At 44.7% G+C, this 23,546-nt stretch overlaps 1 protein-coding gene across 1 annotated transcript; it reads right to left on the bottom strand.

Moving 5' to 3' along the window:
* Positions 1 to 2,057: 2,057 nt before the first annotated feature.
* Positions 2,058 to 4,144, bottom strand: LOC128136150 (uncharacterized). The gene is made up of 2 exons (XM_052775323.1): positions 3,147 to 4,144; positions 2,058 to 2,174 (listed from the first exon to the last, which is right to left on the bottom strand). The coding sequence occupies exons 1-2, from the start codon at positions 3,900 to 3,902 to the stop codon at positions 2,058 to 2,060; spliced, it is 873 nt and encodes a 290-aa protein (XP_052631283.1). The 5' UTR covers positions 3,903 to 4,144.
* Between the last annotated feature and the right edge of the window lie 19,402 nt (positions 4,145 to 23,546).

The raw sequence follows: 23,546 nt of genomic DNA on the forward strand, positions 1-23,546 counted from the left end.
ATATTGCTGTTCGCATTTGTGTGGCTTGATCCGCCAATAGGTCAACGGCATGGGCTGTCTCATTGGTAATGATCTCCAGGACAGCTTGTAACCGGATGATGCGATTTAGATTATACTGATTCAAAGAAACTAACTCAATAGTTTGATTAACTATTAAGTAGGTATTCTTTATTGGCAGCGCTGGATGCATGGGGGATCGTTCCACCTATCGTGCACACCGTTGGGCCTAATTGTGCAGGTTAAGTACATGTTCTACATACATATTCACTAGATTTCCGAGAAATGTTATACATATTCATTAGTTTTCTGGGAAACTATTAGCATATGCAAATGTCCTTTACGCAGGCGCATTGAAGGTCTCTGGTGGTCTTCAGGAGTCCTCTGGTGGTCTTCCATAGTCTTCCTCATTTGTCCGCTATTTGACCCTCCTCAGGTGATTCTGCGCAGTATGGTCCTTTACATGTTTTGATACCTCAGTGTTTGTTAGTGCTCCTATTATCTAAGTTTTCATTAGTAGTTTAGAACTATATGGCTAGTTTAAGCTAAATTATCTACAAGGATGAGAACAAAGGCAGGAGTTGTTATCTTTTCCAGCCCTATCTATTCAAGCAAGGCCTCTACTTGTGCCTTCTTAACAAGATCGTAAGTTCATCAAACATTTAATTAAGTTTTGTGATCGCTCATGGTTCCTTCTTGCTCATCACTCCCAAGTGCCAGTCTCTGACAGGCTTAATCCTTGACAAACACCAGTCCTTGGTATGTAAAGTTACAGAGAGACAATCATTAAGCAGTTCATTCTCTATATCAATCCCCCCTTTTCTTTAAACCTTTGCAAATTCTTTTGCAACTATAGGATTCCACTACTTCCGAGAGACCGTGTAAAGTATTTTCCGGTTTCTACTTGATGTCTGATTTTATTTCGTTTCCAACTTTCGTAATTTTCTACCGTGCTCTGACACCACCACACAAAACACTTAAGCATAATGCAGACCATCATTCCTAAAGTCATTAAAATTATAACCATAATAAAAATTTGCTTTAGCTATCCAAAATTTGGCAGCCAGGATGTTAGTTTGTCCCACAATTCTTTAAATCCCCATGAGAGGTCATCCTTTGTTATCTCATGTAACATTTTGGTCTGTTTCCAAATTTCTTCTAAGTCGGTGGAGATTCTTCCACTTTGATCTATATACATGCAACAACTCGTATTTATAACTGTGCATACTCCACCCTGAGAGGTCAATAATAGATCTAATGCCATTCTATTTTGTTGTACAATTTGAGATAAACTGGATATTTCTAATTGTTGGGCTCTTATTGCATCAATTGTTTTATTCTCAAGGTTTTCTATTACTGCCGAAATGTTAACTATGGCTTTTTTCTAACTCACTCACTCCCAACCATGGAAGAAACCATCGGACAAAACTATGAAAGGCAGTAGGCCTCCTTACTAAAGGATTCTCAACATCTCGTCTAATCTTTCGAAAGTGTGTTCGCACCCATCCTTTTGGTGGAGAACTGTGTATAGTCATATTTGGAACCACTGCTCCCAAAGTACATGTTCCCATCCAATTCTTTGGTAAAACTTTCCGGGCAGTGTCATTGCATAGCCAGTACCATCCTTTTCCTTCCGGCACTGGCCATGCTGTAGTATTAACAGAAGTTGAAGTTCCAATATCTATAGTTTTGTTACAAACTGTATGATTCCCTACATATGTCCCATTAACACAGTCAATTTTTCCAAGTCCTCTAGGTGGATTACATCTCTGTACACACATACAATAAGGCTCCTGGGCCTCAGGACTAGTTATTTCTAACTTCCAGACTTCGTCATTGTCAGTATACCATGTGGTACTTTCCCAAAGATTGGTCCAGGAGTGATTTCTTGGTATCGGAATACCAATTAGTGGGATTCCTTTTTCCCCCATGTTCTGGCATGTGAGTACATATCCAACAGTCAGTTCTGTTCAGGATTTGGGAAACGTTTTGTGTCAAGGAAAAATGTGAGTTCAAGTTCCATCGAGCTTCATTTGAACCGAGTAATAACTTTGTTACCATCATGATCTGGAGAATCGCAGACCCGTGGGTCCTGTAGGGATGGCCGTCCATGGTCTCTCAGGTGACACTTGATAGGGTCCGTCCCATTTCTCCTCCAGAGGTTGTCCTGAAAAAATCTTTACATATACATAATCACCCGGTTTAAAGGGATGGATTGGTTGATCTAACCCTCTAGCCCTGGTTCCTAAAACTTGTTTATCTATATTTTCCAACTGCTTCTGGAGGGATACCATGTAGTCACACAAATACCCTGCACCCAGTTGGGTTAAATCTTCTCCTGTAAATTGAAATTGATATGGTCTCCCATACAATATTTCAAAGGGACTTAAATTTTCCTTTGTTTTTGGTTTCACTCTCATTCTAAGCAATGCCAGGGGAAGAGATTGGGGCCAAGTTAGATTAGTCTCCTGACCAATTTTTGCTATCTGTTGCTTAATTAAATGATTCATCTTTTCAACTTGCCCACTTGCTTGAGGTCTATGTGGGGTATGTAACTGCCAGTCTATCCTTAAAGTTTGGCTCACCTGCTGTACTACTTTGGCACAAAAATGAGAACCTCGATCGGAAGATATTGTTGCTGGAATTCCGAAACGAGGAATGATTTCATTCAACAATATCTTAGTTACTTCTCTTGCTTTGTTTGTTCGGCAGGGGAAAGCCTCTGGCCAGCCTGAAAATGTGTCAGTCATGACTAACAAGTATCGGTACCCCCCTTTTCTTGGGAGTTCCGAAAAATCAATTTGCCACTGTTGTCCTGGATAATTTCCTTTGCCAATTATCCCCAACTTTACTTTATTCGCTACATTAGGGTTATTACGTAAACAAATTTCACACTGTTGAGATATTTGTTTCACCATTGTATACAGATTGCGTCCTATTAATTTCTGATTTAAGCTTTTGTATAGGGCATCCGCTCCCCAATGCGTCTTATTATGTTCAGTTAAAACTGTTGTCCATATTAAATTGGATGGTATTACTATACGATTATCTGCTAAATGAACCCATCCATCTGACTCTACTTTACCATCCAGATCTTCAATTAATTTTAGGTCTTCCTTCGAATAATTTGGTTTCTGATTTGTACTTACAGTTTGGATTTTACCATCTGGTATTAAGGATAATGTCTCTGCTTCCACTTCTTCTGCCACCCGCCTAGCCTCATAATCTGCTAGTTGATTTCCAATTTCTGAATCTGTGTTTCCTTTTTGGTGTCCTCGACAATGCATGATAGCTACCTTTTCTGGTTGCTTTACGGCTTCTAATAATTTTAAGATTTCTTCTGCATGTTTTATTTGCTTTCCTTGAGCAGTTAGCAATCCTCGTTCCTTCCAAATTGCACCGTGAGCGTGAACTACTCCGAATGCATATTTAGAATCTGTCCAAATGTTTATCTTTTTCCCTTTTGCCAATTCCAATGCTTGGATAAGGGCAATTATCTCCGCCTTTTGGGCTGAAGTTCCGGAAGGCAATGACTTAGATTCGATTACCTGTTGGGTGGTTGTGATTGCATATCCTGCTTTACGTTGTCCCTGTTTTATAAAACTACTCCCGTCGGTATACCAGGAGTTTTCAGCATCCTCCAGAGGTTCTTCTTTGAGGTCTGGTCGACTGGAATATATAGCTTCTACTGTTTCTATGCAGTCATGTGTCACTGGTTCATCCAAAGTTCCACTAAGAAAAGAGGCTGGATTGACAATGTTAGTAACTACAATTTCTACATCATCTTGTTCTACTAACACTGCTTGGTACTTTAAGAATCTCTGGGGTGAGAGCCAATGGCTTCCTTTTTGTTCCAAAACCGCTGAAACTGTATGGGAGACTAACACAGTTATTTTCTGTCCCATGGTAAACTTTCAGGCCTCTTGAATATTGATAACAACTGCTGCAACAGCTCGAAGGCAGCCAGGCCATCCTTTGCTTACCTCGTCCAGTTGTTTGGAGAAATAAGCTACAGCTCGTTTATAGGGACCAAGTCTTTGTGCTAGTACTCCCAAAGCTATTCCTTGTCTCTCATGAGAAAACAGCCAAAACGGTTTTGAAATATCTGGCAGTCCCAGAGCAGGAGCTCTCATTAGTTCTCGTTTGAGTTGCTTAAATGCGTTTCATGCTTCTCCAGTCCAAGTTAATTTTGACTGGTCCCTCTTTATCAATTCATATAATGGCTTTACCAATAATCCGTAATTATATATCCAAAGGCGACACCAACCTGTCATTCCCAGAAAGGTCCGCAGCTCTTTTACCGTTTGGGGTTCCGGGGTTCGGCAAATGGCTTCTTTTCGCTCGGTCCCGAGCTCCCGTTGTCCTCCCGAGATTTCAAGTCCCAGGTAGGTCACACGCTGTCGAACCAGCTGGGCTTTCTGTTGAGAGACTCGATATCCACTTAAACCCAAAAAATTAAGAAGATTCACAGTCCATCGAATACAGCTTTCCCTGGTTTCAGTAGCTATTAAGAGATCATCCACATATTGTAACAAGATTCCTTCATTGTCTGGAGGTATCCAAGTTTCAAGCTCTTTCGCCAATTGATTTCCAAAGATAGTGGGGCTATTCTTAAAGCCTTGAGGTAATACTGTCCACGTTAGCTGAGTTCTTCTTCCGGATTGTGGCAGTACATCCCGCCCCCCCCATCCTGCCAGCAGGAAACAAAACTTCTCCAGGAAGGGAGAAGGGGAAGGAAACCCTGGAGGCTGCAGGCTGAAATTTGAACTGGCCAATCGAGATGCGCCAGGTACACCAAGGTGACCCTCCTAGCCAATAGAATTAAATGACCACAGGTCAGATTCGACAGGGGTATAAACGGGGTCCTGCCGGAGGACACGTTGGCAGTCCTCCTCGGAGCAGTGGGTCTGCAGTCGGGGACTCCCCCTCGGGCCGGGGCACCGCCCGAGGTAACTCCTCGAGGGAGAGAGCCCTCAGCTTTTAGGTGAGTGATACGCGCGTTTTGAGCCATCACTTTAAATCTTGGGAATTCTTAAGTCAGCCGTGTAGTATTAATTCTCTTTACATCATTGAGCCTGTGATTTTATAGAATGTTATCGGACTTCTAACTAACTTTTGCTGAAGAATAAATCTGAGTTTTAACACCTGTTGGATTTGGTTAGTCGTGCATCCGTAACATTTTGGCGTAGTCGGCAGGATGGTGTTAATAGAGGAATTATTACGGAGGCACAGCTGCAGCCCTTCTCCCCCAGGTCTGGACTGGGCGAAGGAGAAGTGGTCCGACCCGGCAGCGGTCGTGGAGAGAGTAGAACTATGCCGCGGAACTTGTCGAGACGGCAAAGGCAGTGTGTGTGCCCTCCTGGGCGCCTGCTTGATTCAAGCACAGAACCGAAAGAGTGATTCTGCGAAAAGGCAAGGGGAAATAGATTGTCTGAAAGTGGACTTGGAGGAAAGGGACGTGCGGCCCCTTATTGAAACAGAAGGGCACGCGGGTCCGCACGGTGGGAGCCCCCGGAGCGCTGTTTGTACGGCCCCTTGGTTGAGACCCGAACTCGGCGAGTTGCAAGCTAAGTTTTCGCGCAAGCCGGGCGAAACCGAACCTGAGTATTTGTGGAGAGTTTCTCTAACGGGGGAGGATCGGATACTGTTGAGTGATGATGAAGCGAGAGGTTACTGGGGACCGGGAGTGTTTCTGAGGGCTGGACCGGCAAGTGATCAGTCGATAACGTCCCGAGTAGCTTACTGGGCTGGGGGTGTGGACCCCAAGGAGAGAGGAGAATCTGTTACTATCCGGGAAAAGGGACTGTCGGAGTTAACGGAGGGCAGCAGGAAGGTCCGCCCAGCCGGTTGTAAACCCCGCCCCGAGCGGTCTCGAACTTGGGGGCCGTCGGGTCGGAACTACGATCCCGGAAGGGACGATCTCTGGCGGAAGGCACCGGCACTGGGGGCAGCCCGAGCCGTGCTGCACGGGCAGTCCGCCGGCGGCATCCGGGGGTGGGATTGCTGGAGGGGAAAGCTAGAGACCCAAGGGAAGCGCCAGCAACCCCGCCCCCTCGGGAAGAGAAACGGGACCCTTTCGCGGCACTGCGAGAGGAACTGGAAGGGCTAAAAAACTAGAAGCTGCGGTTTGGGATTCAGGCCGCCCAGTCCGCATGGTGAATACCTGCCAATGGTCTGCTGATAAGGAGCCTTATATACACACTCCTGTAGGCCCAAAACGGATAAGTTTAGAATTCTTAATTGATACAGGAGCCCAAATTAGTGTTTTAAATGAGCAACAAGCTAGTGAGCTGGGAATTAGGCCATCAAGAAAGGCTATAAACATTAGAGGAGTAACAGGGGCAACAGAAAAATGCCCCATAGCTCGAACCCAACTTTGGCTACCGGGGAAAAAAAAGAATGACAGCTGTGGAGGTGGCTTTAAGCCCCTATGAGGGAAATATACTGGGATTTGATGTGCTGGCAGGCAGACAATGGTATCTACCCAATGGTAGGGTGTGGAGCTTTGGGGGCAGGGAGGCAGAGGCTGTTCATGTGAGAACATTGCAGGTTGCTCCTGCACTACCACAATCTAAGGTAACCCGTGTCCCTCAATACCCACTTCCAGCCGTGGCCAAACGGGGCATTTCGGAAGTAATTAATGATCTGGAGAAAAGAGAGATCATCAGTTGCACACATTCTCCTTATAATTCTCCTGTTTGGCCAGTCCGTAAATGAGATGGAAGGTGGTGACTAACAATTTATTATAGAAGATTGAATAGTAATACCCCACCATTAATTTCTGCCGTCCCAAGTATCACCTCAGTGATAACAGCAATACAGGCTGCAGCCCACCCATGGATGGCTGCTTTAGGTGTCAAAGATATGGGGGTTTTTTATGGTTCCCTTAAAGGAAGAGGACAAGCCCCAGTTTGCCTTCACTTGGGAAGGGACCCAATACACCTTTAATCGACTTCCCCAGGGGTACAAGCACTCCCCCACTATTGCTCACAATGCTTTAGCCAAGGTCCTTGATGCTGTGGAGGTACCACCAGGTGTCCACATATATCAATATATAGATGATATCCTAGTCGGTGGGGACAACAAGGAACAGGTAGGACAAGTGGCTGAGGCCATCTGGAATCTGTTAGTCAAAAATGGGCTATTGGAGAAAACATATACCAGGGTTTTCGGTGATTGGCCGCCCTCTTTATAACTTACTCCGAAAAAACAGAAAATGGGATTGGACTTTGCAACATACGGAAGCCCTCACCACTCTGAAAGATGAGCTTAAGGCTTATCAGAGACTAGGTCCATTGCACCCACGAGATCATTTAAGGGTGGAATGGGGATTTGCTGAACATGCCTCATACTGTGGTGTGTTTCAAAAGGGGCCACAGGGACCAGCTAGACCATTATTATTCTCCTCCACTGCATTCAAAGAAACGGAGCGACGATATTCAGATTGGGAAAAGGGGGTCCTCTCCCTCACTAGAGCAGTTAAAGAGGCTGAAAAGCTGCGTACCTCACAGGATGTTATAGTACAGGGTCCTTTCCCTCTCTTAAATTCAATCCTCAATGGGTCACCTCCTCCGGAGGGAGTAGCCCAAAAGGCCACAGTTAGGAAATGGTATGCATACCTAGAAGGGATAAGCCAATTGCTCCCACTAAAGGAGGGTCTGACTAAAGCTTTCAAACTACAGCAACCTGTAGACCCTGACCCAGCCTTGCTGGGTCAACCATATAAACCTTCTCCGATTGAGGAGGCACCCGAATTTGTGGCAGGCTCAGATGTGCAGGGAGTGTGGTTCACAGATGCATCTGCCTGTCGAGTGGGATCACAATGGCAATATAAAGCAGTGGCGTTGGAGATTGGTACTGGGAAGACAGTCGAAGAAGAGGGTGAAGGTAGTGCACAAATAGGAGAACTACGGGCTTTATTACTGGCCATAGAGAATGGTGCTACCATCATCTATACTGACTCTTATGCAACCTTTAAGGGTGCTACAGAGTGGATATGTCAGTGGGAATCTAGTAAGTGGGAAGTAGGTCATGCGAAAGTGCGGAGGACAGAGGACTGGCAATGTCTCCTGGCAATAGGGAGATCCTGACCTTTAAAGGTGGGATGGGTGAAGGGACATGCTTGGGATGGAACCCCAGCTGTGAAATGGAATCAGCAGGTGGACCACCTGGCCCAAATCAGGATGGTCACCAGTGAGAAGGAAGATTGGGATAGACTAGCAAAATGGTTGCATATCAAATGAAGCCACTCAGGGAAAGCAGATCTCTATTATGAATGCCAATCTCGGGGTTGGCCAGTGTCTATGAAAGCCTGTGAAGCAATTCTTACAGCTTTCCCACAATGCCGAATAAGGCTTAAAGCTAATCACCCAAACCAAGCTCCGGCCCAGCATATCAGACAAGGCAAGGCTCTTTGGAGCACGTGGCAGGTTGATTACATTGGTCTTCTGAGACCATCTCATGGGAGTGGAAAGACTCACCACATCAGTGCCCGGTGGATAATCCCGGACTTCTAACCCTGTGACCCGGTTTTAAGACCGAGGCCTAGTTTGTGCTTTTTTACAGGACCATGAAGGAACGAGTCATTCCAGTCCTTTTGCTGACAGTGATGATGGTGACGGGCATGGATGGTGAAGATCTGGATGATAATGTCGTGGCAAAATGATGGACATTAATATATCACGAGTCCTTGACCTCGCATGAGAGCAATGTAACAATTATAATTGGTCACCAAGTGCAGTAAATACTAGTTCAGTATGAAACACCAGATGTGACTATATCTTCCAACTAACCCATGGGATCACGGGGTGGAGTTGAAGTGGTACTCGAGGAACATCAATAGGGCACCCTAGAACTGAGTTTACAGCTATCAACCTTAGCCAACGCTACATCTAACAATTCGGGGACTCTCAAACAATCGGTTATAACATATCAGTAAAATGACTATCAAAAATTGGGCTGTATTGGATTAGATGCCAAAGAAAGAGAAGGGTATATGTAAAGTTTTGAACATGTCAATGGACAACTGCTGTGTTCACTCCAAATGTGTCAATGTGGCTTCAAGACTAAATCAACGAGAGAATACGGCAAGAGACCTAGAGGCAATTGCTTCTGCACCAGGGACCAACTGGTTGGGAAAAGTTTTGATATGTTCAGATTTTCTTTCACAGGGTGGGAGACCCGCCTTCTCTAATCTTTAATAATGCTTGTAGTTATGATTACTGTAATCTATATTGCAATAAGTTCTATCAAATGCTTAGTAGTGAAGCCTGTACTAATGGTTAAGTATACTCCTTTAAACTGTCCATACACTGGGTATTCCTGTGTTCGATATTCCACTTTAGTTCTAGACCAGAAGGGAACGATGACCCACAATGAGCGTCAAACTTGCCAAACTGCACCCCCTTTTAACTTTGGAGGCAAGAGGTGACTGTACCACCACTCCAAAGAAACCAGTTGAATCATGACTGTGGTCACGGGGTGGACTGTGGCAGTACATCCCGCCCCCCCCATCCTGCCAGCAGGAAACAAAACTTCTCCAGGAAGGGAGAAGGGGAAGGAAACCCTGGAGGCTGCAGGGCTGAAATTTGAACTGGCCAATCGAGATGCGCCAGGTACACCAAGGTGACCCTCCTAGCCAATAGAATTAAATGACCACAGGTCAGATTCGACAGGGGTATAAACGGGGTCCTGCCGGAGGACACGTTGGCAGTCCTCCTCGGAGCAGCGGGTCTGCAGTCGGGGACTCCCCCTCGGGCCGGGGCACCACCCGAGGTAACTCCTCGAGGGAGAGACCCCTCAGCTTTTAGGTGAGTGATACGCGCGTTTTGAGCCATCACTTTAAATCTTGGGAATTCTTAAGTCAGCCGTGTAGTATTAATTCTCTTTACATCATTGAGCCTGTGATTTTATAGAATGTTATCGGACTTCTAACTAACTTTTGCTGAAGAATAAATCTGAGTTTTAACACCTGTTGGATTTGGTTAGTCGTGCATCCGTAACACGGATTCAGGATTCTCCCATTCAAAAGCAAAGAAATTCTGACTTTCTGCGGCTAAGGTCAGGCAGAAGAAGGCATCCTTCAAATCCAGCACGGTAAACCAAACTTGGTTATCTTTTAGTTTTGTTAACAAAGTATATGGATTTGCGACTACTGGATGTATATCTTCAGTAATCTTATTTATGGCTCTCAGATCTTGGACCAACCTATAGCTTTTCCCATCTGCCTTTTTAATTGGTAGTATAGGTGTATTATATTCTGATTCACACTCGATCAATATTCCATATTGTAGAAACTTGTCAATTATTTCCTTGATCCCCTTCCTATCATCTATTTTCAGGGGATATTGCTTAACTTTGACAGGTTCTTCTCCTGGTCTCAGCTTAATTACTATAGGGTATGCATTTTTAGCTTTTCCTGGAACCTCAGAGGCCCAGACTCCAGGATATACTTGATCAACAATTTCCGGAGGTACTTCAAATTTTGGTTCAGCTTGTATTAATGCCAGGCTTAAAATGTTAATTAGCTGGTCTTCCTTGATTTTTAATTCCATTTTTCCTTTTTCAAAAACAATTTCTGCTTCCAATTGTTCTAGCAAATCGCGGCCTAACAAGGATTTTGGAGATCCGGGCAAATACAGAAATTTGTGTATTCCTATTTGTTTACCCAATTTATATTTAAGCGGTTTTAGGAAATAAGCCTTTTTCTGCTGGCCAGTAGCTCCCACTACAGTCACAAACTCTTCATCCTCCGGTATCAACCTTTGATTTAACACTGAATAGGACGCTCCCGTATCTACAAGAAAATCCACCTCTCGTTCTATTTTCCCTAGCTTAACTTTAACCAGTGGATCCGCTAGGGTGGATTTCCCCGGTCCCCCTCATTGACCAGAGGTAACATCGGCTACAACAGTTCGTGCTCCACTTAGCTTAGGACATTGTCCTTTCCAATGGTCTATTTCTTTACAATAAGCACATTGATCCGATCTTAAGGGCTGGCGTGAGCCTCCCCTCCTTCCAATTCCCCGACCCCTCCCACAAAGGGAGTTGTCCTGCTTTCCCAGCGCAGCTACTGTAGCTGCAGCAATAGCTTTTCCCAATTTTCGTCTCTCATCCCCGTCTCTGTTTCGATACGTTCTCCAAGCTTCCTCTATCAACTTCTCTAAGTCCCTTATCTCAGGCTCTTTTAGTTTCTGAAGCTTTCACCTTATATCTTCTGAAGATTGACCTAGAAACAAAGAGACTAACTGTTGTTTTCCTACTTCAGATAAGGGATCTAAGGTAGTAAATTTCCGCATAGCTGCTCTTAACCGATCAAGAAACTCTGTGGGAGTTTCAGTCTGACCTTGTTTTACTGCATACAGACTTGACCAATTAACTGCTTTTGGTATCGCATTTTCAATACCGATCTTTATCCATTCTTGATATTTTTCAACAATCGGTAATCACTGTCATCATTAGGGTCCCAATTGGGGTCTGTTCTCGGTACGTGATTATCTACCGTACCGGGTAAAACCCCAGCAGTTATTTGAATTTGGACCTGAGTCCGAGCAGTCTTTATTATTAATTGCTTTTCAGTTTCGGTTAAGGCATCTAACATCAAATCAATATCTCTCCAATCTGGATCTTGATTTTTAACGATTAACTCAAATCTTTTAGCAACTCCCTCAGGATCATCCCGATATCCTTTTACCATTTCCCTCCATGAATCTAAATCATTCATCGTAAATGGCACTTTAATCCTCGTAGGACCGGTAGCTCCTACTGCCTGTCTTAAGGGAGCCTGGATTATTGGACCAACCTTACTCCGGGTGCGAGCTGTAATAGGAGTAAAACCTAAATCTCTCGTGCTCGTACCTTCATCAGGTTCTTTCGCACCCGTATCGTCAGTAAAATTACCTTCTACGGGTGTTGGAGGTAGTAAGGGTGGTGAAAAAACAAAATCTTCTATTCTTTCCTCAGTTTCCTTTAATTTTACACATCTTTGTCCTATACTACATGCCAAACAACATCTCTTCATCTTCCCTGTAGTCCTTTTCTGCTCCTTTTCCATTGCTAACACAAGAGGATCTTGTGGGGCCAAATTAATACCACATTCTTTCTGCCATTCTGAACGATTTCTTAAAGTGAAAAACATATCTGCGTACATCACCTCATCCCATTTTCCTTCTCGTCTCAAAAACAACATCAATTGTAACAAAGTGTTATAATTCAATGTCCCATTCAAGGGCCATTTTTCATCACTGTCTAACTTATATAAAGGCCACCACTGATTGCAATATTTTATTAAAGTTTTCTTATCCACACTTCCACCTGGCGGTCCCCCTATCTCCTTCCAGTGATCCAAAATACAGCCTATGGGGCTCTTTTTCAATATTCCACCACTTTGTTTACCTCCCATATTACTCGTTTAGATTTTTATCTTTCCAACCACAAACAATCTCAACTGTATACATAGCCCGTTCGCTCTTGTCCCAGGGAGTCCAAACCCGACACTCAGGGCATTCAATATCCCCTCCACAATCTATTTGCACCACACGCATTCCAGGACATATGAGGGCATACACTCATTTCCTGGATGTAAAAGACACCATTCAAATACCCACATTTATACGATGCACCATACAGGGACTTTCTTACACCAACACCACAAAATGATTAAGATAATCAAACTCAAACTTACAATTACAACACTAACACATAAATTCAAGTTCCAATCATCAGTGAGTCACACTTCGCTCGTCTCCAGCCATACCCCTTGCGGAGTTACGAAACTGTGGATCAGAACTCCACACGCTCTGCAGCTGAGCTGCATCTCATTCACTCAAACATTCAATCCACAGTTTTAATTGTCTTATGTCGTTTCAATTTGCAATCCAAAGACCAAAATCCGCAAACGATATCCATAATTCAGTTCCAATAGCCGTTTGCTACATTCAGTAACCAAAAACGTCAAGATCAAATTCAAAACATAAACAAAAGCACATAAGTGGGTACCAAACCTAAAGCACACAAAGTGTACAAAAGCATACAGTGTACCGAAACAAAAGCACCCAAACATATACCACACCAAATGTATACCAAGGGTGCTAGCTACCTGGTATACACCATCCTGCATAAGTTTGCTTTTGTCTTATGACTTATGGATAGTTTTACAAATGACCGGTCCCAAAAATAAAATAAACATAAAAGAATAAAGAATACCTTTACTCCTTTAGATGGTGTCCTTGTCTGCTCCCGCAGTGATCCGACTGAGGCGAGGAGTCCCTCCGGGAAATCCCGGGGGTACCCTAGGGAGTCCTGTTCTCAGCGGGTCCTGCAGCTGAGCAGAGCAGGTCCCATCTGGGTCGCCAGATTGATTCAAAGAAACTAACTCAATAGTTTGATTAACTATTAAGTAGGTATTCTTTATTGGCAGCGCTGGATGCACGGGGGATCGTTCCACCTATCGTGCACACCGTTGGGCCTAATTGTGCAGGTTAAGTACATGTTCTACATACATATTCACTAGATTTCCGAGAAATGTTATACATATTCATTAGTTTTCTGGGAAACTATTAGCATATGCAAATGTACTTTACGCAGGCGCATTGAAGGTCTCTGGTGGTCTTCCATAGTCTTCCTCATTTGTCCGCTATTTGACCCTCCTCAGGTGATTCTGCGCAGTATGGTCCTTTACATGTTTTGATACCTCAGTGTTTGTTAGTGCTCCTATTATCTAAGTTTTCATTAGTAGTTTAGAACTATATGGCTAGTTTAAGCTAAATTATCTACAAGGACGAGAACAAAGGCAGGAGTTGTTATCTTTTCCGGCCCTATCTATTCAAGCAAGGCCTCTACTTGTGCCTTCTTAACAAGATCGTAAGTTCATCAAACATTTAATTAAGTTTTGTGATTGCTCATGGTTCCTTCTTGCTCATCACTCCCAAGTGCCAGTCTCAGACAGGCTTAATCCTTGACAAACACCAGTCCTTGGTATGTAAAGTTACAGAGAGACAATCATTAAGCAATAAGCAGTTCGTTCTCTATATCAATACATAGGTTCTCGAGCACCGCTAACCCACTCGTTGGGGTTCCAGGTGGCAGGTCCATAATGTTGTATGATACGTTGAGGGGTCCACTCATCTTTGCCCCAGGTTTGACCACTCCCACCTGCTCTAGAGGTATCAATGGATCACCGTTATCGATTGAGATCATCATATACCTGTCGTGGTTTAACCCCAGCCAGCAACTAAACACCACGCAGCCGCTCACTCACTCCCCCCCACCCAGTGGGATGGGGGAGAAAATCGGGAAAAGAAGCAAAACCCGTGGGTTGAGATAAGAACGGTTTAATAGAACAGAAAAGAAGAAACTAATAATGATAATGATAACACTAATAAAATGACAACAGCAATAATGAAAGGATTGGAATGTACAAATGATGCGCAGTGCAATTGCTCACCACCCGCCGACCGACACCCAGCCAGTCCCCGAGCGGCGATTCCCCACCCCCACTTCCCCGTTCCTATACTAGATGGGACGTCACATGGTATGGAATACCCTGTTGGCCAGTTTGGGTCAGGTGCCCTGGCTGTGTCCTGTGCCAACTTCTTGTGCCCCTCCAGCTTTCTTGCTGGCTGGGCATGAGAAGCTGAAAAATCCTTGACTTTAGTCTAAACACTACTGAGCAACAACTGAAAACATCAGTGTTATCAACATTCTTTGCATACTGAACTCAAAACATAGCACTGTACCAGCTACTAGGAAGAAAATTAACTCTATCCCAGCTGAAACCAGGACAGTATCCAACCCTTATTCTATACCACTGACGTCATGCACAGTTCCCATACCTTTAGGTACATCCTGATCAATCATCATCACCTTTCCATCCCTTTAAGACATATGAACAATGAGATATATATATATATGTATACACACACAGAGATATCATTCCTTTAGTTCATGGGTCATGTTCATAAAATGTTCGTTGAGTTCATTTAGTTTCCGACTCTGGGCTCCATCTGTCATACCAGTCTTTCTGGGCAGGAGGGATGGTGCAAAGTCCTCTCAGTCGGTAGAGCAGAATTGGGCTTCAGCGCGGTGTGACAAGCAGGTGACATTTGGCGCAGCGGGAGGATGGTGTGCACCGTTGGATTGTTGCATGCTGGAGTCAGTTCTGGTTCCATCACTACTGCACTTTGCTCAGTTTTATCACAGTTCTTTTCTTGCTTGATCTAAGTGATTCTTACTATAGTACTATGGATATAGCATATAACAATTATAGTAAGGATAACATACAGTAGCAGGGTTATATAGCAACTAATATACAGTTTAATTCTGGCTATTCTCACCTAAAATCAAACCCCCTTGAGGCACACATCGGACTTCCCCATCTTTTCGCATCACCCACCAAGTGCACCCAGGCCCTTGAGCAAAAGCAATCCCATGAATGGGTTTACCTTTGCCTGAGGCAGGAGTAACCCAGACTGTCTTCCCTAACATATTTTTTATGTGCACTACAGGGACTTTATTCCCTTCTACAGTATGTAAATGTTCTGACTGGGCAGGGCCACCCTGATTGGCAGATCCTCTGGTGTTGACTAACCAGGTGGCTTTTGCTAAATGTGTATCCCAATGTTTGAAAGTTCCACCCCCCCCATTGCTCTCAATGTAGTCTTTAACAGTCCATTGTATCGCTCAATTTTCCCAGAGGCTGGTGCACGATAGGGGATGTGATACACCCACTCAATGCCATGCTCTTTGGCCCAGGTGTCTATGAGGTTGTTTCGGAAGTGAGTCCCATTGTCTGACTCAATTCGTTCTGGGGTGCCATGTCGCCACAAGACTTGCTTTTCAAGGGCCAGGATAGTGTTCCGGGCGGTGGCATGGGGTACAGAATATGTTTCCAGCCATCCAGTGGTTGCTTCCACCATCGTGAGCACATAGCGCTTGCCTTGGCAAGTTTGTGGGAGTGTGATATAGTCAATCTGCCAGGCTTCCCCATATTTATATTTCAGCCATCGCCCTCCATACCACAGGGGCTTTAACCGCTTGGCTTGCTTAATTGCAGCACAGGTTTCACATTCATGGATAACCTGTGCAATAGTGTCCATGGTCAAGTCCACCCCTCGATCACGAGCCCATCTATATGTTGCATCTCTTCCCTGATGGCCTGAAGCATCATGGGCCCAGAGAGCCATAAATAGTTCACCCTTATGTTGCCAGTCCAGGTCCACCTGAGCCACTTCAATCTTGGCAGCCTGGTCCACCTGTTGGTTGTTTTGATGTTCTTCAGTGGCCTGACTCTTGGGTATGTGAGCATCTACATGACGTACTTTTACAACCAGATTCTCTAGCCGGGATGCAATATCTTGCCACAGTGCGGCAGCCCAGATGGGTTTCCCTCTGCGCTGCCAGTTGCTCTGCTTCCATTGCTGTAGCCACCCCCATAGGGCATTTGCCACCATCCATGAGTCAGTATAGAGATAGAGCACTGGCCACTTTTCTCTTTCAGCAATGTCTAATGCTAGCTGGATGGCTTTCACCTCTGCAAACTGACTCGATTCACCTTCTCCTTCAGCAGTTTCTGCAACTTGTCGTGTAGGACTCCATACGGCAGCTTTCCACCTCCGATGCTTTCCCACGATGCGACAGGACCCATCAGTGAACACGGCATATTGCCTCTCATTTTCTGGCAGTTTATTATACAGTGGGGCTTCTTCAGCACGTGCCACCTCCTCCTCTGGCGACATTCCAAAATCTTTGCCTTCTGGCCAGTCCGTGATCACTTCCACAATTCCTGGGCGACTGGGGTTTCCTATGCGAGCTCGTTGTGTGATCAGTGCAGTCCACTTACTCCACGTGGCATCAGTTGCATGATGTGTAGAGGAGACCCTCCCTTTGAACATCCAGCCCAGCACTGGCAGTCGGGGTGCTAAGAGGAGCTGTGTTTCAGTACCAACCACTTCTGAGGCAGCTCAAACTCCTTCATGCGCTGCCAATATCTCTTTTTCAGTTGGAGTATAGCGAGCCTCAGATCCTCTGTATCCCCGACTCCAAAACCCCAGGGGTCGGCCTCGGGTCTCCCCAGGTGCTTTCTGCCAGAGGCTCCAGGTAGGGCCATTCTCCCCAGCTGCAGTATAGAGCACATTTTTAACATCTTGTCCTGTCCGGACTGGTCCAAGGGCTACTGTGTGAACAATCTCCCCTTTAATTTGTTCAAAGGCTTGTTGTTGCTCAGGGCTCCATTTAAAATCATTCTTCTTCCGGGTCACTGGATAGAGAGGGCTTACAATCAGACTGTAATTTGGAATATGCATTCTCCAAAACCCCACGACACCTAAGAAGGCCTGTGTTTCCTTTTTATTAGTTGGTGGAGACATAGCTGCTATTTTGTTAATCACGTCCATTGGGATCTGACGACGTCCATCTTGCCATTTTATTCCTAAAAACTGGATCTCGTGTGCAGGTCCCTTGACCTTACTTTCTTTTATGGCAAAACCAGCTTTCAGAAGGTTTTGGATTATTTTCTTCCCTTTCTCAAAGACTTCTTCTGCTGTGTTGCCCCATACGATGATGTCATCAATGTATTGCAGGTGTTCCGGAGCTTCACCTTTTTCCAGTGCAGTCTGGATTAGTCCATGGCAAATGGTGGGGCTGTGTTTCCACCCCTGGGGCAATCGATTCCAAGTGTACTGGACACCCCTCCAAGTAAAGGCAAATTGTGGACGACACTCTGCTGCCAGAGGGATTGAGAAAAACGCATTAGCAATGTCAATTGTAGCATACCACTTGGCTGCCTTTGACTCTATTTCATATTGAAGTTCTAGCATATCTGGAATGGCAGCACTCAGCAGTGGCGTAACTTCATTCAGGCCACGATAGTCAACTGTTAGTCTCCACTCCCCATTAGACTTTCGCACGGGCCATATGGGACTATTAAAGGGTGAGCGAGTTTTGCTGATCACTCCTTGGCTCTCCAGTTGGCGAACTGATTTTTTTGTATATTTCTTCTTGTGTATGGGGGCAACTGATACTGGTGCAGGTTGGTCCGCTGGTTCAGTTGCAGTACCGCTCACCGGGTCTTGGATAACCGCAGTGTCTGTTGCCAAGGTTTGGGTAGCTGCTGTGCTCGTTGCTGGAGCTGGAGGGGCTGCAGTGCCTGTCGCTGAGGTTTGGGTAGCCACAGTGCTCGTCGCCGGGGCTGGAGGGACCGCAGTGCCCGTTGCCAAGGTTTGAGTGACCGCAGTGCTCATCGTTTTGTTGTTAGGTCCAGAGACCTTCTTCCCCTTGAGGGTACTGAGTGATGTCGAACAGGGCTCGATAGGCATGGGCCAGGCCCCAGCACGTTGCAGTAATTTGTATCTCTCTGGAGCTGCCGGGGTGACAGCATACCTTTTCCAAATATTTTACTAGTTCTTCTGGATTCTGCACTTGTTCAGGGGTGAATTTCCAAAACATTGGAGGTGCCCACTTTTCTAGGTACTTGCCCATACTACCCCACACACCCTGCCACTCATAATTATCCAGCCTTGGGGCAGATCTCTGGGTGATTTTTCTTAAATAGTTGTTTAACCTTAAACGAGAGCTGAACCACATTCAGAAGCATGCTCATTCCTAGCAGTAGGGCTAGGACCGTGCTGGTCCCAACATCCCAAGAGTATTCAAATTTTTCAAAATTCTCAAACACCATTGTAACTGGACTGAAGGAGAAAGGAGAGGGGAAGAAAGGTATCCCACCCATAGACTGGTTTTCCAAGGAGGAAAGGTAAATGGTATAATTATTAATAGTTTCCCACACATGGCTCCTGGAGCATAAAGGTGACAATGCTGAGTGCAAGTACCGGATTAATCCCACAGCCGACGACTTTATCATACCATAAACCAGTGTTATACAATACATCAAAGCAAAAACCTTAATCCACCTCCCACGGATGATAAGCAGCAGAAGAGGGACTACATACAGCAAGTGAGGTGATACATAACAGAACTTTAAAAACCAGAGCAACAACTCTAAGAACACATAAATCAACATAATGACCAGCGACTATTAGACCGATATAATGAATGCTTATAACAAATTTGTTTTAACAAGCTCTGGTCAGGTTTGTTGTTATCTCAACCCTTCGGGCCCCACGTTGGGCGCCAAAAAGGACTGTCGTGGTTTAACCCCAGCCAGCAACTAAACACCACGCAGCCACTCACTCACTCCCCCCCACCCAGTGGGATGGGGGAGAAAATCGGGAAAAGAAGCAAAACCCGTGGGTTGAGATAAGAACAGTTTAATAGAACAGAAAAGAAGCAGCTAATAATGATAATGATAACACTAATAAAATGACAACAGTAATAATGAAAGGATTGGAATGTACAAATGATGCGCAGTGCAATTGCTCACCACCCGCCAATCGACACCCAGCCAGTCCCCGAGCGGCGATTCCCCACCCCCACTTCCCCGTTCCTATACTAGATGGGACGTCACATGGTATGGAATACCCTGTTGGCCAGTTTGGGTCAGGTGCCCTGGCTGTGTTCTTTGCCAACTTCTTGTGCCCCTCCAGCTTTCTTGCTGGCTGGGCTTGAGAAGCTGAAAAATCCTTGACTTTAGTCTAAACACTACTGAGCAACAACTGAAAACATCAGTGTTATCAACATTCTTTGCATACTGAACTCAAAACATAGCACTGTACCAGCTACTAGGAAGACAGTTAACTCTATCCCAGCTGAAACCAGGACAAGGTAGAGAATTTGGGAGTGAAGCTGTGCCTGGGAAGAAGGGAGGGGTCAGGGGAAGGTGTTCTAAGATTTGGTTTTATTTCTCATTACCCTGTTGTCCCAAAAGTGGGGTTGTTTACCTGGTGTGTGAAAGGCCAATATACACACAGAGCAGAGCTATTTTATTCCAATTCATGTTTGCGCAAAGATGGGGGCTAGGTGGTAATCCACAAAGCTAGCACACCTCATATCTCAATGGGCAAGCAATTTATACAGTTTAGTTTTACATATTTAGTTTCCAAAGGTCTTCTCAAAACTACTATTGGTAGTTGCTTATCTACCACAGTTTCTATTGGGCTAAAGTTTCCCCGGCTTTGAATTAAAGGTACAGTGTTCTTTTATTCTATAGCGCATGCTCAAGGACGGAGGGGGGTAAGTCTTTTTGGTCTTGAATTGAGTCGGTGTTGGTGTTCGCCCCCTGCCGCCTTTACCTGTCCCCCCAGGTACCGAAGATCTTTGCTGAGTTCATGCTTATTAGCAATTATTCAACTTTTTGGCGCCTCCTGGGGTAGGATGTTCCTTTCTTATCAGTCTTTTAGTTCTTCTTCAGGGGCACAGTTGTTAGCAAGGCATGCCTTGTGTATACAAAGGGTATCTTGTTTCACAAGACCTTTGTCGTCTTCTTAAGGTGGCTTAAGTACATCAACCCTACTCTGATTTGATTGGTAATAAATTAAACTAATTTCCCCAAGTCCAGTCTGTTTTGCCCGTGAGGGTAAAATTGGTGAGTGATCTCTCCCTGTCCTTAACTCGACCTGTGAGAGACTGAAAGAGTTAATGTCTCAAACATTGTGGTGGGGCAAATTCTGCTTAACAACGAACTCTGCATAACAACAAACCCTGCACAGCAAGGAACCCTCCAGACATCAGCAACAGGAGGGGGAGGGCGTGCTGGAGGGTGTGCAGCTCCCTGTTCTGATACAAAGATCAAACAATGGCCACATCTTCAGGGAAGGAGAAGTTACTCCCCAAACCACCCCCAAGCCCAAAGGCTCACAAACTGCTCATTAGCCTAATGAGTTCGAGTGCCCGCCCAAAGGAGGGGGCAAGGATGATAAAAGGACACAAACTGAAGTCCCAGGTGTGCAAGCTCACTGGATCAGGATTCCTTGACTGGCTAGACCCAGGACTGGTGAAATATTTCTCTCTGTCTTCTTCTCTCTTTCCTTTTCCACAATCCCTACACCTCATCCCTTTAAGACATAAAACTGTTGACCAAGTCTGGAACTAAGAGTGGATCTAGCCGCCCCTGGGCCCTTCTCTGAGGAGGAGTCTGGAAAGCAAGGGGGTCTGCTCTGAACCTCGTGACTCGATGGGAGGGATCTCCTTGTTCCCTGAATTGATGTATATGGTTACCCTGGGTTACACAGTTTACAGAAGTAGTCTCATGCCAATTCCTGTTGTGAGAAACCCTGCCACCTACTATCCTGCCTCCCCAGTTCAGTTTGCTGCTGTCATGAATAAAATCTTTAACTGATCGTTTGGTGTTGTTTCATCTTAATTTAGCCCAAAGGAATTCCAAATGAAACACTACTCCCTGGTCTGTCCAGCCCGGGTGTGACACAACCCACGAGCCTTTCATTATATTTTCTCTCCCCTGTCCACCTGAGGGCGGGAGTGATAGAGTGGATGCGTGGTGCTTAGTTGCTGGCTGGGGTTAAACCACAACAAAGCAGATTTCCCCAAGTTGGTTCTTGAAACAGTCTCTTAGTTGCATGTGAATTAGGCCTAGGTTCTCAAAAATATTTAGATTCTTTATTCGTGTTGATTTTAGTGTTGTCCAAATACTTTGGAGGATATTGGTATATTGGCAAGAAAGAATGCAGAAGCCTATACATTAGGCAAGGCAACGCTCACCTTTTAAATATGGGGACCTCCGTGAAGCGTTTGTGCTCACAAGGAAAAAGTTTGGGCACAGTGCAGCAAGGGTGCTTGTTGTGAGTGTTGAGCACTGGGTTGCAGTGCTGCACCCAGGACTCTCTTACATTTTCCATTTGACCTTTAGAAACTTGCAAAAAAAAGGTTGAAATCTTTTCTTTTGAGCCATTGGAGCAATTCAGAGCTTCCGAAAACCAGTGAATCTAAGGCAGGGTCATTAAACTTTAGTGTCTGCAGTTCTGAGGTATTAAATTGGAGGTTTTCTGCCCGGAAGAATTTCTGGAGTGAATTCCTGGCCCTTCTGAAATCAGTAAATGTTCTGTCCTTGTGATACCGAAAAGCCAGTCGAAGAAACTCTCTAAGACTCGTTTTGGAGTTTTAGAAAGCAGGCATTCTTTATTGCAGCACTGGATGCACGGGGGATAGTTCCACCTAGCGTGGATACCACAGCTTTAGCACTAACAGGTTATATAGAATAACTAATTGCATATTAATCAGATTAGTATACATATACATAAAAATGACTGCAACTGATTATCTTAGTACTGCCTACATCCGATCATGCGCAATGAAGGGTCCATTTGAGTCGAAGGGCTGCTTTTGCGACCACCGACCCATTTGAAGTTCTTGCTGGCTGTCCTTGAAGTCTTTGTTCTTGTCCTTGTTCTTTGATCTTGAAGCTTAGCGCAGCTTCAATCACATGTGGTCAGTTTCAACATTGTTCTCATCGAGCGTACAGGAACATCTAGTCATAAGAGCCAAGAACTGCAAAACTTATGAGGAACTACCTCTACTAGTTAATTGCTTGGCTATACTTTTGTCTATTGTTTCAATCATAGTGTTAGTATAAGATTTCTAATAATTATTTACCAAATCTCACTTTTACAGTCACCTAGCAGCAAACCAGTTTCCACGGCTGGTACAAAATATTAAAACCATCAAAATATTTAGACATACCATACAGAATGTATGGAAATATGCTATCACTTGGCTTTAGTGGGGGCAGAAGGTCGTCCTGGTTATCTGTCCTGCTAAGCAGTTCCAACTTCTGTTATGGAAGCAGTGGTAGAAGACTCTCTTTATCAGTATTCTACACAGCTCCAGAAATGTAAAATGTGGAAATTAAAAGATAGCTGTATCCATAGTCCTGTTCCTGTTGTTTGGACTCCTGTACCCTCTGTGCCTGAGTGCTTTTAACCATACTGCTGCTGAATGTTTACCTCTCCCTTCTGCACAGGGAAATTTGCAGGTGATTCATGTCTTATGAGATCCGACATACAATCAGTTCCTCAGGACTGAGCTGTACAAGTCAAACAGTTTCATCCTGTCACAATGTGAGTGTAAAAGTCGTAAAAGGCTAGATAGAGCTCTGTGGTGCTTGAGATGACAGTCCTTCTAGGAATGGAAGTTGCTAAGACTTTGATACGTGTAATTCAACTCCAACCTAATTAAAGCCCTCCATATAGTGTCCTGGGTGTTGGCAAAGGGTGAGACCATGCTTGCCTAAGTCTGCTGGATTCATCAGTCAGGCTCTAGGTGGAGCGGAAACTACAAGGCCTTTTGCACCTTTGATACTTTTTTTTCCCAGTTAGGATGGATCTCTTGTTACTTGTGCAGGAGGAAAGCAAAAAATATATAAGGATAAACTTTTGTTTTAATATTCCTTAGCAACAAGTGGAGGCAAATCTTTAAAGGTATTGTGTGTTTTCTTTGTTTAGATTAAATTGAACTTTTTGAGTGTAGTGTATTTTTCCCTATACTGTAACCAGGTCCTAAAAACAAGAGGGTTTTGTCACTCCTTATCTTTCTTTGTCCATTCTTCCTGAATTTCTCTTCAACTGCCTGGAGTCCATGTGTTTGAGTTTTTATTTATTCATTCTTAAATACAGTAATATTTCTGGACTATCGTCTGGCATGCA

Source organism: Harpia harpyja, chromosome W, assembly GCF_026419915.1.
Source record: "Harpia harpyja isolate bHarHar1 chromosome W, bHarHar1 primary haplotype, whole genome shotgun sequence".
Lineage (NCBI taxonomy): Eukaryota > Metazoa > Chordata > Aves > Accipitriformes > Accipitridae > Harpia > Harpia harpyja.